At 41.1% G+C, this 15,222-nt stretch overlaps 1 protein-coding gene and 1 pseudogene across 1 annotated transcript; both read right to left on the reverse strand.

The window, feature by feature from the left end:
* Positions 1-1,239: 1,239 nt before the first annotated feature.
* On the reverse strand, positions 1,240-4,241 carry LOC108891276 (uncharacterized). The gene is made up of 4 exons (XM_018688385.2): positions 4,220-4,241; positions 3,103-3,159; positions 2,374-2,873; positions 1,240-2,269 (listed from the first exon to the last, which is right to left on the reverse strand). The coding sequence occupies exons 2-4, from the start codon at positions 3,123-3,125 to the stop codon at positions 1,764-1,766; spliced, it is 1,029 nt and encodes a 342-aa protein (XP_018543901.1). The 5' UTR covers positions 3,126-3,159; positions 4,220-4,241; the 3' UTR covers positions 1,240-1,763.
* A 3,939-nt stretch (positions 4,242-8,180) lies between these two features.
* On the reverse strand, positions 8,181-10,593 carry LOC127139627 (neoverrucotoxin subunit alpha-like; annotated as a pseudogene).
* Between the last annotated feature and the right edge of the window lie 4,629 nt (positions 10,594-15,222).

Consider the following 15,222-nt stretch of genomic DNA (forward strand, 5'->3'; position numbering starts at 1 on the left):
GAAGCTGGAGAACCCAGACAGAACCCACGCAGGCACAGAGAGAACATGTAAACTCCACACAGAAAAACCTCGGGCTCGAACCTGGAACCATCTCTCTGTGAGGCGACAGTGCTAACCGCCCTATGTTGGACTTATTGTCATCTGACTACATCAATGTGTTGCTGTGAAAGGTTGTGAGGAAATATGTATGGATGGTAAACAGAGTTTAAGTGAATCAGAGTGTCTGTTTTACATGAATATCACAGGCAACAACGATACAGAAAAGACCATTTGTCCTCAACAGTTTCCTCAAAGTTGTTAAAGGTGTTTGTGCCTGGAGTTGACAGCGTAGCCAATAAAGTTTTTTTGTAGGCCATCACCAAAGTCATATCAATAACAATGAGAAAATGTGGGAGAGATGGTGGAAACAGAGAAAGATGCACCAACAAAATGAACCTGTCAGGCAGGTACTGTATGACAGGTGTCCTCAGCTCAATAAAGCAGAATGTTCCTCTGAAAAGGAATGAGGAAATATTCAGCGGATAGTACCCTGCATTCCTACCTGGTAGGTACACTGCACTTCCTCCTAAAATCAAAAGCTCTCATGTGTATCGTCCATGTTTCTGTGAGCACTCACACAGCTGATTCATGAATCTATGAATCATGATTGAATCGAATTGTGAAGTGCCTACAGATTCCCACCCCTGATACAAAGACTTTGAATGAAAACTACAAACAATCCATTAATGTCCACATTCTGTACATGTAACAAACAGAAATGTTGATCTAAAATCTGTCAGAGTTGGGTACAAAGTAATTTCTGAGGATGTAATGAGGATGTAAGGGTGTCTGGTGAAAAGGATAAATGTACCGTGTCCCTGAACTCAACATGTTGCAGAATCAGACACACTAGAGACCTGTTAACATACAACAGGTGATGAACACGTCCGGACATTCTTGTTTTGTTTTTTTAATAGTTAATCTGTGTGTATATCTATGTTAAACCCAAAGTTAAATAACCTGTGTGAGTATCCTCCTGTTGGGGGTTAGTTACCACAGCTGTGTTTATATTTGTTAACTAATTAAAAAATGTAAGTCAGATTTCATTTTTGTCATTTTTGTCATTTAAGGTTTCTGACCCTCTTACAGGCTCTGAAAGTAACTGTGTTGTAGAGTCATTTCCATGCCTAACCCCATTATATTATACACTCCCAGACTCCAGGAATTAGCCTATAGCCAGCTAACATAGCAAGTCATAGCAAAGTTTCTGTTTTTTATTTTAAATGTGCCAATATTGTCATTTACAGTTGAATGTGGACATATTGAAACATTGGCACTCACAGAGGTTTGTTGAAGAGCAGAGACATCACTTTGACTATTGTGGAAAAAAACAAACATCATCAGGTAAACAATGAAGACATCCCTTCTGTGTGTGGGTGGATTCAGTTTACAACCTGAGACGCCGCAGGTCAGTGAGCATCAGCGCTCACAGAGCTCACCTCCACAACAGCTTCTCACTCTAAGGTCCATTTAGAGCAGGTATATTAAATAGATTATTCACCTTAACTCATTTTTTATTTGCCCTTTAACATGTAAAGAAACACCAAGTACATTCCATTATATCATGTGATCAGTAGGCATTTATTTGACCCACCAACACAGTAACAGTACAGCTGCTGCTTATATTTAGTCTGTTGTTTATACATCTCTATATATCTCTATAAACATGACAAAGAGAAATTCTATGAAGCCACAAATTACATGACAGCAGACAGAGCTTCAGATCAGTAATAATCATCTGAACTCTTCTTGGTGTCAGGAAGTTGTTTCAGTTTGTTCTGGTTCGTCTTCAAGTCCAACATCAGCTTCTTTATACCTTCTGTGTGCAGCAGATTCTCTCCAGTGATGTGACCCAGTGCTGTTGTAATCTCCTCCATCACCTTCACCACAGGCTCCAGCAGGATCTGGTGTCGGGTCTGCAGCTCTGCTGCACTCCCCGCCCCACACAGCAGCCCCAGCTGATGGACGGCTCGTCTCACTTTAGCCTGAACATCAGCAACGACCTCCCTCTTCACAGTCAGAGCCTGCAGTTTGGCCTTGGCCTCATTAATCTTCCTGTCAGCCTCTTGGATGTCACGCTCAGCTTGATCGATGGAGGATCTGTACTCAGACACTTTGTCAGAGTATGATTTCACCTGAGATTCACAGTTCTCCACTTCCTTCTTAGCTCTGTCTACGGCATCAGAGGCCTGGCTCATTTCGATGGCACCACCGGCGATCATAGCTGGTCCTGAGAACAGGTTAAAAACACCATTAAGTGTCTCTGCTACACCATCACCTGATTAATTTTTTAAAAATAAACTGCAGCACTTAAAACTTCATTTATTTACTCACCAGCAATCCACCCCCAGAAAGGGATAAATAAGACACCAATCCCAACATTCCTCACTATCTCAGCATTATCCCTTCTCTTTCTCATACCATCCAGGGTGTCTTCTGCTGACTTCAGGTTTCTCCTTTCTGTCTCCAGAGCTTCAGTGTAACTCTCCAGAGAGGACCTGTAGGACTCCAGCTGTGTTTTCAGCTTCTTTAACTCAGACTCTCTCTGTTTTTTCTGCTCTGCTAACAGACTCTGCTCTGCAGTGAGACACTCAGTCTCCTCATCCAGACAGTGAAGCTTGTTTGTGGCCACCTGCTCTGACTCCTCCATCTGCTGCTTCATGTTCTCAATCTCTGATCTGACATTGCTAAAGGTCGGACATCCAGGAAGGACGATGTCTGCGTCTATACTGAGGAGCATCTCTAAGACGTTGTTGAAGGAACAGAGTCCGCTCTTCAGTGGACCAATCACAGCCTGGGCCAGCTCCTTCAGCTCCAGCTGCTGCTCTACAGATCTGAGAGTGCAGAGAGGAAGGTTTAAGACATGAGACTGAACAGACCTCAGATCAGCTGCTGAATGATCATGTCAGTCATCCTGATCCTCTGTGGTCTTTTCATTTCACAAACCTGGATGACATGAGTCTAGGAAGGCGCTCTTAGTGAGCATGTCAGCAGGATCAGTCTAACACCTGGTCAGGCAGCCTGTGGTTTCATTACAGTCAACTCTGCCATTCTAATACATACCCACAAGAAATGGTCCGATCCATGAACACTGCACAACCAAAGCAGGATACTGGATTACTGTGAGATGAAAACAAATACTTTATTACTTTATTATAAAATAAGACAGTCTTAATTATCTTTTAGGATCATTTGATCCTTAATTAGCTCTAAAACATCAACCTGAGGAAACAGTGGTGTTTGTCATGTTCAGAGCAAAATGCTCTTTATCAGGGTAGGAAACATTAAAGGACCCTGTACCTCTGTCGCATAAAGTAAAAGCTAACTTTGACTCTGGGTTCTTTTCCCTTCATTAGCAGTTAGTGTAGAAATGAAAACTGTGAGCAGCATCGATCTGGCCCTAATAAAATGAACAGTAATAATCTCTACAAAAACAACAGGTCCCTTTCACTGTCTGTGCTGAGTCTCTCCTGAAATCTACCGTATAAATAATGAATCAAAAGAACTCACCCAGCCACACATTATGAATTTATAGCACGCTGACCTGCCTTAGTGGTCACAGTAAAGATTACAGTTTCAGACATGTCTGTACACCTACCTGCTGTCCTCTCTGTCCTGATTTCCCCACAGAGGTACACACAGCTCTGCTATTTAAACTCAGTAGGAGTGGGTGGAGGAGAGGGGTTGGTTGGGTGTAATGTAAAGGTTTGGTTGCAGCTTGATTGTCTGACTGAAAATCCTTTACAGTATATCATCATGTTAGGGAGGTCAGTCTGCTTTAGCCTTAATATACTGATATGTAGCTTTTATATTAGTTTATATAAAACATTTAAGTTAGTTTTATAGATGATGCATGATGACAAAATGAAAGTGTCCACGCACCAGGTGGGAAAGTGTAATAGACTGAAGAGCATGTGTCACAAAAAGGTTCTAACAGTGCCATCTAGTGGGCTAACACAATGACACACGTCTCTTTCACCCAGTGTGACACAGGTACTTCAACTGTAGCCAAAATATGCAGTATTGATGGGAAATAGGGCTGCACGATTCTGGATAAAATGAGAATCACATTTTTTTTTTTTTGCTTAAAATTGCTTAGAATCACGATTCTCTCTCACGATTTTTTTTCAACATGTTTTTTGCATTAATTTGCCCGACACACAAGGAAGTGAGTCTTTACCTCAGCGAAGTGTCAGTCAGTCTGGTCCCGTCAGGCTGTGGTGGGACGTGGGGAATAATCCGGAGTTGGGACGGAATGATGAAGGCAACGACCGGAGGTTTTTACTGCACAACGGCAAAGTAAAGGTAGTGGATGATAGTGATGTTAGGTCTGACGCTGAAGCCCCGAGGACTGCTCTGCATGATCTGAGGTGACTGAGCACTACAGCAAAAGAACGTTTATGCCAGATGCAGGAGTCAGTGGGCAGGCCAAAACATAAATTACTAATAGACAGTGATGGGCAGGTGAAGCCTCGTGGAGCTTTGAGGCTTTCCTTCTAACTGTGCCGGAAAAGATTCAAAGCTCAAGTCTTCAGTCTAACTAACAACAGTGACATCTGGTGGCCAACTGAAGCCATAGCAACCTCTCAACAGCGCGACCGAGGCACTGACACTGTTTCAATCCCATGTCAGCACCAACAGTTCAGAAAAGACTTTGTGGTCGTTTTAATCTGCTGCTGTTTTTGTTCATTTATACTAATTAATGATCACATCATCATTACACATTAAAATGAATTATACGCTTGTTGTTAGACACTTAGACACTGCACAACTAAGTTCTTTGTTAAAAGCAGTGAGACATTTGTTTAAAATCCAAAGAAAGGTTTAATCGAAAGCAACTGGACTTAGTTATAGTCTGGAAGACGTTTCACCTCTCATCCAAGAGGCTTCATCAGTTCGTGTTCGCATCTGACCAGGCTGGGACTGGTCCAACTGATTTTTTGGTGTGGAGACCCAAGTATTAAACCTCTGGGTCTCCACACCAAAAAATCAGTTGGACCAGTCCCAGCCTGGTCAGATGCGAACACGAACTGATGAAGCCTCTTGGATGAGAGGTGAAACGTCTTCCAGACTATAACTAAGTCCAGTTGCTTTCGATTAAACCTTTCTTTGGATAACTATGACCTGGATGAATGAGAATATTCACACATTTGTTTAAAACCTCTACTATGCAGAAACACTCAGCCACACTCTAAAACTGAACTGACAGAATATGAAGGGTGAAGTGTTGGTTCAGGTTCAGGTAGAAAGCCTTATTTAAAAACTGGACAACAAACAACCAGACCACAGATCCTTCCTGCTGCAGCTTTGCATCTGATTATGGTGAAACAGAAACATCTTGTTGTTTGTTTAGCCAGTGAAACACTTCAAAACATTTTGAACCAATGAAGCAGCATTCAGACATTCAAAGCTTCGGATGTGATGTTCTGATACATGGTAAATGGTAAATGGACTGTACTTATATAGCGCTTTTCTAGTCGACCACTCAAAGCACTTCACACTACAGATCACATTCACCCTATTCACACACACATTCATACAGCACTTGTTCTATATATAAGTGCTTTCTAGCACATACACATACACCGATTACACATCAGAGGCAAATTGGGGTTCAGTATCTTGCCCAAGGATACTTCGGCATGCGGACTGGAGGAGCCGGGAGTCGAACCACTGACCTTCTGATTGGTGGGTGACTGAGCCACAGCGCCTGACAAGATACAAACTCCAACACAGTGTTTCCAATCACTCCGCTTCAGGAAGAGCTCTGAAGCCTCACTGTTGTTCGACCATCGCTAAAAAGAAAGTTTATGCCAGATGCAGGTGTCAGCGGGCAGGCCAAAACATAAATTACTAACAGAAGTGGAAACCTGATGGAATAGCACCCTATGAATGTTACAGCCCTGGCTTCTCCTCTCCCACTCAGTTCAGGTGAATATAATACAATTGAGGAAACGTTAAAGGTGTTAGGCCCTTTCTACCAGGCCACAGTGGAAGAAGATGAGAAATGTGTCAGCCTCCAAAGTAATACCTCTCATGAAGATGCTCCACCACACAGTTCAGTATGAGGCCTCAAATTCACAGACTGACCCTGCCAAACTGTTAGAGTTAGGGTTAGCCTAATTCGTCGGCTCAGAGAACATCTGGTTTGTTTGCTACAAAACACTGTATTGCAGCAAACGCAGTTTGCTGAGTGTTTGCTGCAATACTGTTATGCACTCTTTTGTAGGTGGTATTAACCTGTGGCACCTGCTTGACAGTACTGTGACTCAGAGGCATGGACTGTCCAATGCTGAAGCACAGGCCACTGTGGAAGTGCAGAAGCAATACCTGGCAGAACAGAACATTCCACGACAACAGGACCCACTATTATACTGTCATACATCTGTATCCTCACCTGTAGAAACTGGCGCTTCAGTTTCTGTGTACACCTGCTTCTTAGTCCCCTGTGAGAGGGTGTTTTCTAAGGCTGGAGAAATTATATCAAAGAAAGGAATCACCGGAGCCCCAACACTGTCAAAACTCTTTTATTCTTGAATAAGAATCAGTAAAGCACACCCCTCCCACTTGCCCAATCTCAATTATGTCCCAGTCAGACAAGTACTTCCTCTGTGTGTGTGTGTGTGTGCACTATTACAATGCATCTTCATAAAACAGGGACATCTGTCAGTGTAACAACATGCTATATGCTCTGCCTTTTCTCTCATGACTATCAAGGAATGAACCCTCTCTCTCCAGCCTGGCTTGGCTTCAGATTTCTCCCTTTCAATAAGCATGTCAATGTGCCCCGGAGTGGAGAGTGGGTTTGGCTTCAGTGCTATCTCTTTAAGCCTGTTTAAACATTTGTCAGATGTCTCCATCTGTTTCATCGCCTCATCTTGCACAGACTCTTATGCAGTAGCAGATTCTTCAATCTGTGTCTGTATGGCTGTTTTAGCCTCTGTGGCATTTTCGTACTTCTCTTTTAGCTCTGGCACTGTCTGTTTCTCTCTAACTTCTCCATATTCCCATCTGTATGACTGATTAGCGTGCACAGTCCACTTACATTTGCCTGGACATTTGGTACAGTGTCCATCACTTCCTATTGCAGAACAGCCATTTTTCTCGTCATCTTTTTGAATACTACAAGGATAATGACATGTGTGTTGACATTCCTTGCAGTTGGTGATGTAGTGCCCTGTTGGGGAAATATCATTTTGAACAATCTTTTTGACAAGGAATTCAATTTCAAAATTTTCTGTTCTGGTGATCTCTGCCTCACAATCTTCAAGTAGTTCAGCTTTCTCTTTTATCCTCTCATGGATGGCTAACCCAAGTTTAAACTGCGTCAGCAAATTTTCTTCTGAATGCTCGAGCTGACTTCTTACCCTGAGGACCTCTTTTGTCTGTGTTAAACTTTTAGTGTTGCTAACATTCAAAGTAACAAAGAACATCTTCATACTTTTTGTAACCATGCTCCAAAACAATTCATTGAGGCTTTCATTTTCATCTGCATCATCAGCTGTGGTGCTGTTTGCTGCAGATGAGTTTCTGATTTCAAACAATGCTGAATTGTTGAATTTAAAGTGAATTGAGGGGTTGTCTTATATTTGTGGGCAATGGACCTCCAAAGCTCTCATTGCTTCTATAACTGGAGGGTGTTTGCCATCTGTAAAAGTCACCAGAACCATAATGTTCTCTGCCACATCTTTCCCAAAGATTGAGAGCATGGAGTCAAACGTAGATTTCTGTATGGGAGTGATGCATGATAATGAAGCTGGAGTTACAAAACAAACAGCATCAACTTCACTGACTCCATCGACAGAAGTGAAGAGTCTGTCGATTTGCTCTTTTATCTCCTTGTCTGTTTCTATTCCTCTTGTACTCATAAATCCTGGTGTGTCAACAACCATCAGAGAGAAGGGGATTGTAAACCCATCCTGGTGGTTGATTTTGTACACAGTGTCTTTAGAAGTCCTGTTTTCTGGGTGTGATCTCAACTGAGCCTCATCAGTTATTCTAAACCTGAAGCTGTCACTCCACTCAACACCAACAACGTGGTTGATCATTGCATTGATGACAGTGGATTTTCCTGAACCAGTTTATCCAAGAAATATTATGGTGCGATATTGACCCATGTTTTCTTCACCAAACCTGTACATTCAGCATCCAGCAATGCCCACATCTTCCTCTGACAAAGGCAGTTTGTAAACTGAAAGAGATTCAGAGTTTATACATTTGCTTGTGCATTTGAGGAGTTCTATGAGACGAGTGCATTTTGTTGTACAGACATCAACAGACCTGCTTTCCTCACTTCTACCATCTACACCACACTCACATCTGACCCGGACAGCATAGTCCTCAACTGGTCTCTCCCAGGCAACTGATATAGGGGGGCTAGTGGGTAAGGTTTTAATGCAGTCACAGATCTCTTTGGCTGGTCCAACACCTGCTGAGCACTCTGCCCTGCATCTGAACATATACTCTGTGTTAAGAGTCAGGCTGCTCACTGTGACTTCTCCAGCACATGATGCTCTCCTTTGTTTCCATTTATCTTCTCCACTGACACAGTACTCAACAGAGTAGCAGGTGATGTTCTCTGCTCCAAATCTGGGTGGACGATTGTTCAGTGTCACACTGTTGTGACTTACACCACTTTCTATTTCAGGCTCTGCAGGTGGCTCAAAGTCCTTATTGAGAGTTTACCATCTTCGTAATGGTAGATGCTTTAACCTTTAGTTTCAGTATTCTCATTTGCTAAACTCAATGTCAGGAATTTAATGTTGTTCTTCTCCTTGTTGGCTTCAGCAAAATCAGTGAAGAGCTTCGCTTTATGCCTCATTGGCTCCAATAATTGTGAAAAGAACCATTGTGGCTTCTCTGCAGCCTCCTCCACATGATCTGGTTCAGCTGGTTGTTTCAAGTAGTTTGTCAAAGCTGACAGGTATGGTACAGCACCTTTCTTTGAGGTGAACACAAAACACACAGTATGTTTTGCTCTGTGAACTTCCTTGTACAGGTCATTTTCAGATGGGACGATCTTGGTGTTTTTCATCTTGTTGGTGAAAGACCTTAAGGTATAGATTTCTTTCTCTATACAATCCATCCACTCGTTCAGATTCATGTTGTTAAAAGAAGTATGTCTTTGTTCCAGGATTTCAGCCAGCACACTCTCCTCTTCATCTCCTCCCCGGACTAATGGAAGTTTCTTTGCCAAGGTTCATTGGAATTTCACCTTGAAATCGAAGCACAGTTCTTTGAATGTTTTAAGGTTTTTCCTAATCTCTGGGAACTGCTGTGCCATGGTGGTTTTCATTGCATCATTACACCTCATTTCCAGCTCAGTAAAGTCCTCCAGAATTATTAGTACATAAAGCACACAGTTTATGTTCTTATCTGGAACACCAATCTAGTAGCAGAAGGATCTAAGCATGTCAGCGGCAAAAGCCAAACCTTCAATGGTACAACGTTTTCTCTCTTTGCACCCAGCAGTTTTGGGAGACTTTGGTAGACTTATACTGCATCCTGGAAAGACAGGATTTTTCTCAAGGAAAAAGTCTCCATGGAATTCACAGGTGAATTTCTCATCATGTGTAATGTTCTTATCGTCCAGTTTCAAGGAACTTTCATACTTCGTGTCAATCAAGGGGATCTTCTTGATCATGGATTTCATGTTCCCTTGAACCTCTTGATAATCTTCTCCTTCAGACATGTCTCGGTCAAACACAAAGAAGGCTTGTGCTCCATAAAGGATTGCTGTGACTACAGATCCTTCCTGAAACACACAGGGATACTTCACATTGCCTCTTCCAAGATGATTCATCAACAGCTCCTGGAACTTTGTGGTAGCTTCATATTTCAGTGTTACCCTGGCTTGACTTTTGGATGTCATGTTATTATTCAGGTATTTGGCTGATCCATCAACCTTTATCAGTCCAAATAGTAAACTTGCCTTCAGGGACTCATCAACATTTAGTGCTGAATATTTGTCCTCAGATGACTCAGATGCAACTATCTCAAAGTCACTGTAGTACTGTGGTCTCTCTCCGATATGTTTCGATAGATCCTCATGGTCCCACAGTGAAATGGCTGCAGGAGAAGAAAAAAACTGAGTTCAGCAGAGTTAAAACAGCTTTAGTTTTCCTATTTATGAACTTGAAAATATATGTGTGTCTTCTAATTATAGACCTGTTTCCTCTCTCTCTAGAGCTGGAAATAAAAATTGACACAATAGTTGTCCCTTGATCTAAAAAAACTGATTACAATTTATAATAATTTCACGGCTTTCTACTGAACAAATCAAAAAGATGCCATTAGAGGGGTTATACATTCATTGCTTTGTAGCTGAAAAATACACATTGACAACCTCAGTGAGGATAAGTAGGGTTAAGCCAAAGTATGAAAACCCTTGGAAGATATGTTCTGGTGGAGAAGTTTTTGCTACATACTGAGATAATATTTCTAAATAAATAATTCTGGAAAAAAAATATTTTACCCCGCAATTAAAAGCAGCAAGCCAAACCTCTTCTACACACTGATGAAGTAACATAGATATAGATCTGATTTACAGGGCATCCAATATAAAAGTCAATTCAAAATATTAATGAGCTTTGCTAGCAATTTCCTGTCAAGGATCAATAAAGTACTATTCTAAAGATGAGGCAGGTATGAGGAACATAATGAAATTCCACACAGAACAAAATAAGTGCTTGGGCAGCAATCCCTGATGCTAAATCACAAATTCTCAATTGATAAGATGAATAGGTCAAAAAGGCTGTTGTTATACAGTTTTTCCCAGAAAAAACTGCCACAAGAGATAGTAGTTGTAAGATTTGAATAGATTCATTGAGGCCTACCGACTAAATTTCTTGGAGATTAACATGGACTGGTTTGGACCTATATTGAGTGATACATGCAGACCCGACACAACACTGCCTGATTCCTCAGCCAAGGCTAAAATGTTTTTGATGAATATGTGACTAATTAGTGAATCTAGATTGAAACTGCTAATAACTGAGATAATGGTTAAACAAAGCCGTGTAAAGCAGTAATACTTATGTGTTCTGAATTAGTCCCACCACAGAAAAATGTGAGCCACCAGAGTCAGAGTCAAGTTCAGAGCCTGAGGACAATTTGTTATTGATTTGGAGAATGTGTAGATTCCAGTTTTGTTGATCAAATGACCTGTCTGTCTTCAAGGACTCAAGAGTTGCACTGTTTATACAGTCATATTACTGAGATTTATTAATATAGGAAAAAAAGGATTAACAATGTCACACTAATAATAAACTAACTGTGCTAGTAATAAAAGTGTATTATTATGGAAACAAGTGTGTTTCTGCCTTACTCGAATCAATTTGATCTCTTGTCTTCAAGAGGACACACACACACACACACACACACACACACACCGAGACAGAGTAATGTCGGCAGGACGGAGGGTGAAGGCCTCATTCAAAAGTGACAGTGGATTATTGGTGAATTCCTGTTGTCTCAGATGAAAATTGGTAAAACTAAGTTACACAGTCACTGCAGAGACGGGTGTTAGTGGTGTTCCTCAGCTCTCCATCACCGTGGTTCTTCACTAAATTAATCCACCTCCTTTTAATGCCTTTGAAAATTTAAAACAATGATTAGGACGATTTAGACGGGTTAAAAACATATATTAGTGATTATCTGGGTAAAGATTATGTTTGATTTAGTTTTGTATAAGCCAACAGCAATGCTAGTAGACATGATGACTGTTACTTATAGTACAAGACAGCAATTTTTACAAATACACTCAAGGCCAAACATTTGGAAGCAAGTTTCTGTTCAGAATGCCTTTCTTTAAAACGGCCTACAAAAAAACTTTATTGGCTACGCTGTCAACTCCAGGCACAAACACCTTTAACAACTTTGAGGAAAATGTTGTGGACAAATGGTCTTTTCTGTATCATTGTTGCCTGTGATATTCATGTAAAACAGACACTCTGATTCACTTGAGACTCTGTTTACCATCCATACATATTTCCTCACAACCTTTCACAGCAACGCTTTGATGTAGTCAGATGGCAATAAGTCCAAATGGGGAGCAAAATAGTCAAAAAAACAAACAACCCCTCTCTAACCAGATATCTACTAGTTCATCGTGACTAGCATACGTTACGCTTCATCACTGAAATAACAGTGGACTTAAACACACACCAGTGTGAAACCAGGACAACTCTCAGTGAACACTTAGGTTTGATACTTTATTATTATGATATTTTGCAGTGTTTGGTTGGTTACTGGCAAAGAGCCTGTGACTGCAGTAACAGGTCAGTTCATAGAGAATCTCATCACTTTTCAAAGCTAATCGTGATCATGATGTTCATGCACTTAGGCAAACTGGATATCACAGCTGTACTCAGTTTTATTTCAGTCATCACAGTTGGATTTACTTCACTGCTTTGAGTTTCTTATTGGACGCCTGTATTCCCAGTACAATCGTATTTGTTGTCGATTGTTTATTGGAGAAAACACGTCAACATAGAAATAATGCAGTTATTGAGAGGTGACACTGTTTTGAACTGTTATCTGACCTTCAAGTGATACTGTACAGAGGTTTATTTGTGAACCACACACATTTATTCTCTCTCACACACACACCTCTTCATTCACCCCAGCATTCTTCAAACCCAACTCAACCTCTGCAGCATTTTAATCAGATGTACCACCACAGTGGCTTCTAAGCTTGTTTCCTACCAGCCAACCAGTCATTCAGCAATATCTGCTTTAAAAACTAGAACTCAAGAGACCTGTGTGTAGAATGAGTTTCCAAGTGCCATCACCCGTCTAACCCTTCTATCTTTTCAACCTTTATACAGGCAAAGTTGGGTGGAGACAGGCCTCAGATTCCCCAGAACAGAACAGGTTTTGCTCCTCTGCTGGAGGAAACTGTCACTCTGACAGACAGATACTGGTAAGAAAAAGAAGAGTATTATAGTGGAAAGGTTGTTGGGTTGGTACAATGTCACAGTCAGATGTTGAGTACTTTTCCTCATGTCAATGATCTGATTACTTCTTCCACCACTGAAAGTCAAACAATAGCACAAACACACTAACAGATGGAGGCAGTGATATTCCAGTTCACGTGTTCTCCTCAGTAAAAATCATTTTTTTGTCAGTGGAGTCTGGTAGCGATTGCCCAGTGAACTGTTCTTCATTATTAATGCACCCATTCCAAAGATTTTTGTCCCTATTAATCATTTACATGGAAAAATAAAGTCCAAATTCCAAAACACCAGAGTTATCCTTTCAGTTGTCAACATATTTTGTATGTCACACAACATAATATTTATTTGCCATATTTTCCACAGGACATTTCAGTCAATGATGTTTTCATGTCCCAGCCAACAACAGGATACGGGCCAAAGTCCAACATGTACTGGCTAACATAAACTCTGGGTTCTGGTAGGATTTCTCCCTCTGTTACGTGCACACCATACACTGTCTGGGCGCTGCACTTCTGAGTTCCACCTTTTGCGTTCCCTCAACATTATGTTATCAATGAACATTTAGAAAATCCATGTTTGACATTTGTGAATTGATTTCTTCCTCACCCGTACTGTGTATGTTAGCCTTCAAAATGTATTTTACACCCATAGTCAATCCAGCAGTACAAATATGGAAACACAACATTAAAAGAACACATTGTAACAGTGTGATCTGTTATTACTACATCACCAAAATCTAAACTTCACCATACACCTCATTTTATACTGTTCTCAGTGTGAGCTTTAGAAAAGCCACTCTCCTGATAATCACCTGTGACAGAGTGCTCACAGAAACATGGACAATATACATGAGAGCTTTTGATTTTAGGAGGAAGTGCAGTGTACCTACCAGGTAGGAATGCAGGGTACTATCCGCTGAATATTTCCTCATTCCTTTTCAGAGGAACATTCTGCTTTATTGAGCTGAGGACACCTGTCATACAGTACCTGCCTGACAGGATCATTTTGTTGGTGCATCTTTCTCTGTTTCCTCCATCTCTCCCACATTTTCTCATTGTCATTGATATGACTTTGGTGATGGCCTACAAAAAAACTTTATTGGCTACGCTGTCAACTCCAGGCACAAACACCTTTAACAACTTTGAGGAAACTGTTGAGGACAAATGGTCTTTTCTGTATCGTTGTTGCCTGTGATATTCATGTAAAACAGACACTCTGATTCACTTAAACTCTGTTTACAATCCATACATATTTCCTCACAACCTTTCACAGCAACACTTGTAGTCAGATGACAATAAGTCCAACATTGGGCGGTTAGCACTGTTGCCTCACAGAGAGACGGTTCCGGGTTCGAGCCCGAGGTTTTTCTGTGTGGAGTTTACATGTTCTCTCTGTGCCTGCGTGGGTTCTGTCTGGGTTCTCTTCTGGGTTAGGTGGACAGACATTAAGTTGGAAACAGACTGAAGACTTGGACTTGACTCAGACTATCTACAACAATAAGACTTCTTCTCTGCCTTTGATATTTGATTGTTGCTTATCTAAAAAACTAACATGAAAACAAGGCCAGTTCCTCCTTTTTTCACCACCACCTGCCTGGACTATTGAAATAAGTCTTTCTATCAAAAGTACTTAAACCACCATAAAGTGTTTCAGTCAGGTGTTCTCCCGTGAGCCTCCAGGTCTCTGAACTCTACTGGAGGATGAACATGATTCTTCCTAAAGATATTCTCTCCATTGGTGTTGAGATGATGGAGGTGGAGAGATCGGTCTGAAAACATCTCCCACAAATGTTTAACTGAGATCAGGCCACAGCATCTGATCCACATCATGTTCATCCTTATCAAACCATTCAGTGTTCTCCTGAACTCCACTTCCACCTCTGACTGTCCTCACACTGATATTTGTGTTTCTTTCTGTGAATTCATACTGATATCACGTGCTGTATGTTCAGTGATTAGAACAGAACCAATCTTTGTTTTCACTGCACTGAAGCTCCTGTGTCACCTCATAATAATCATTATATGATGGAAACAGGTGTGAATGTTATTTGATGGTTTAACAAATCACAAATGATTTGTGATTTGATTTGATGAGCAAATCAAAGGACACGTCAGATAAGACTGAGGATGTCATGTGGGGTCAGTTTATACACAACCTGTGAGTCAGTCAGTCAGTGTTGGACATGTTGGTGTTGAACCCAGTCAGTCAGAGCATTGTGAGGATTTAA

Source organism: Lates calcarifer, unplaced genomic scaffold (assembly GCF_001640805.2).
Source record: "Lates calcarifer isolate ASB-BC8 unplaced genomic scaffold, TLL_Latcal_v3 _unitig_1912_quiver_963, whole genome shotgun sequence".
In the NCBI taxonomy this organism is placed as follows: Eukaryota; Metazoa; Chordata; class Actinopteri; family Centropomidae; genus Lates; species Lates calcarifer.

Bases quoted from the DNA above. Each gene is read 5' to 3' on its own strand.
- LOC108891276 (XM_018688385.2), bottom strand. From the start codon at position 3,125: ATGGATCGGACCATTTCTTGTGG. The intron at 2,874-3,102 runs GTATGTATTAGA...CTGCACTCTCAG, and splicing joins GATCGGACCATTTCTTGTGG to ATCTGTAGAGCAGCAGCTGG. The intron at 2,270-2,373 runs GTGAGTAAATAA...ACCTGTTCTCAG, and splicing joins TTTCTGGGGGTGGATTGCTG to GACCAGCTATGATCGCCGGT.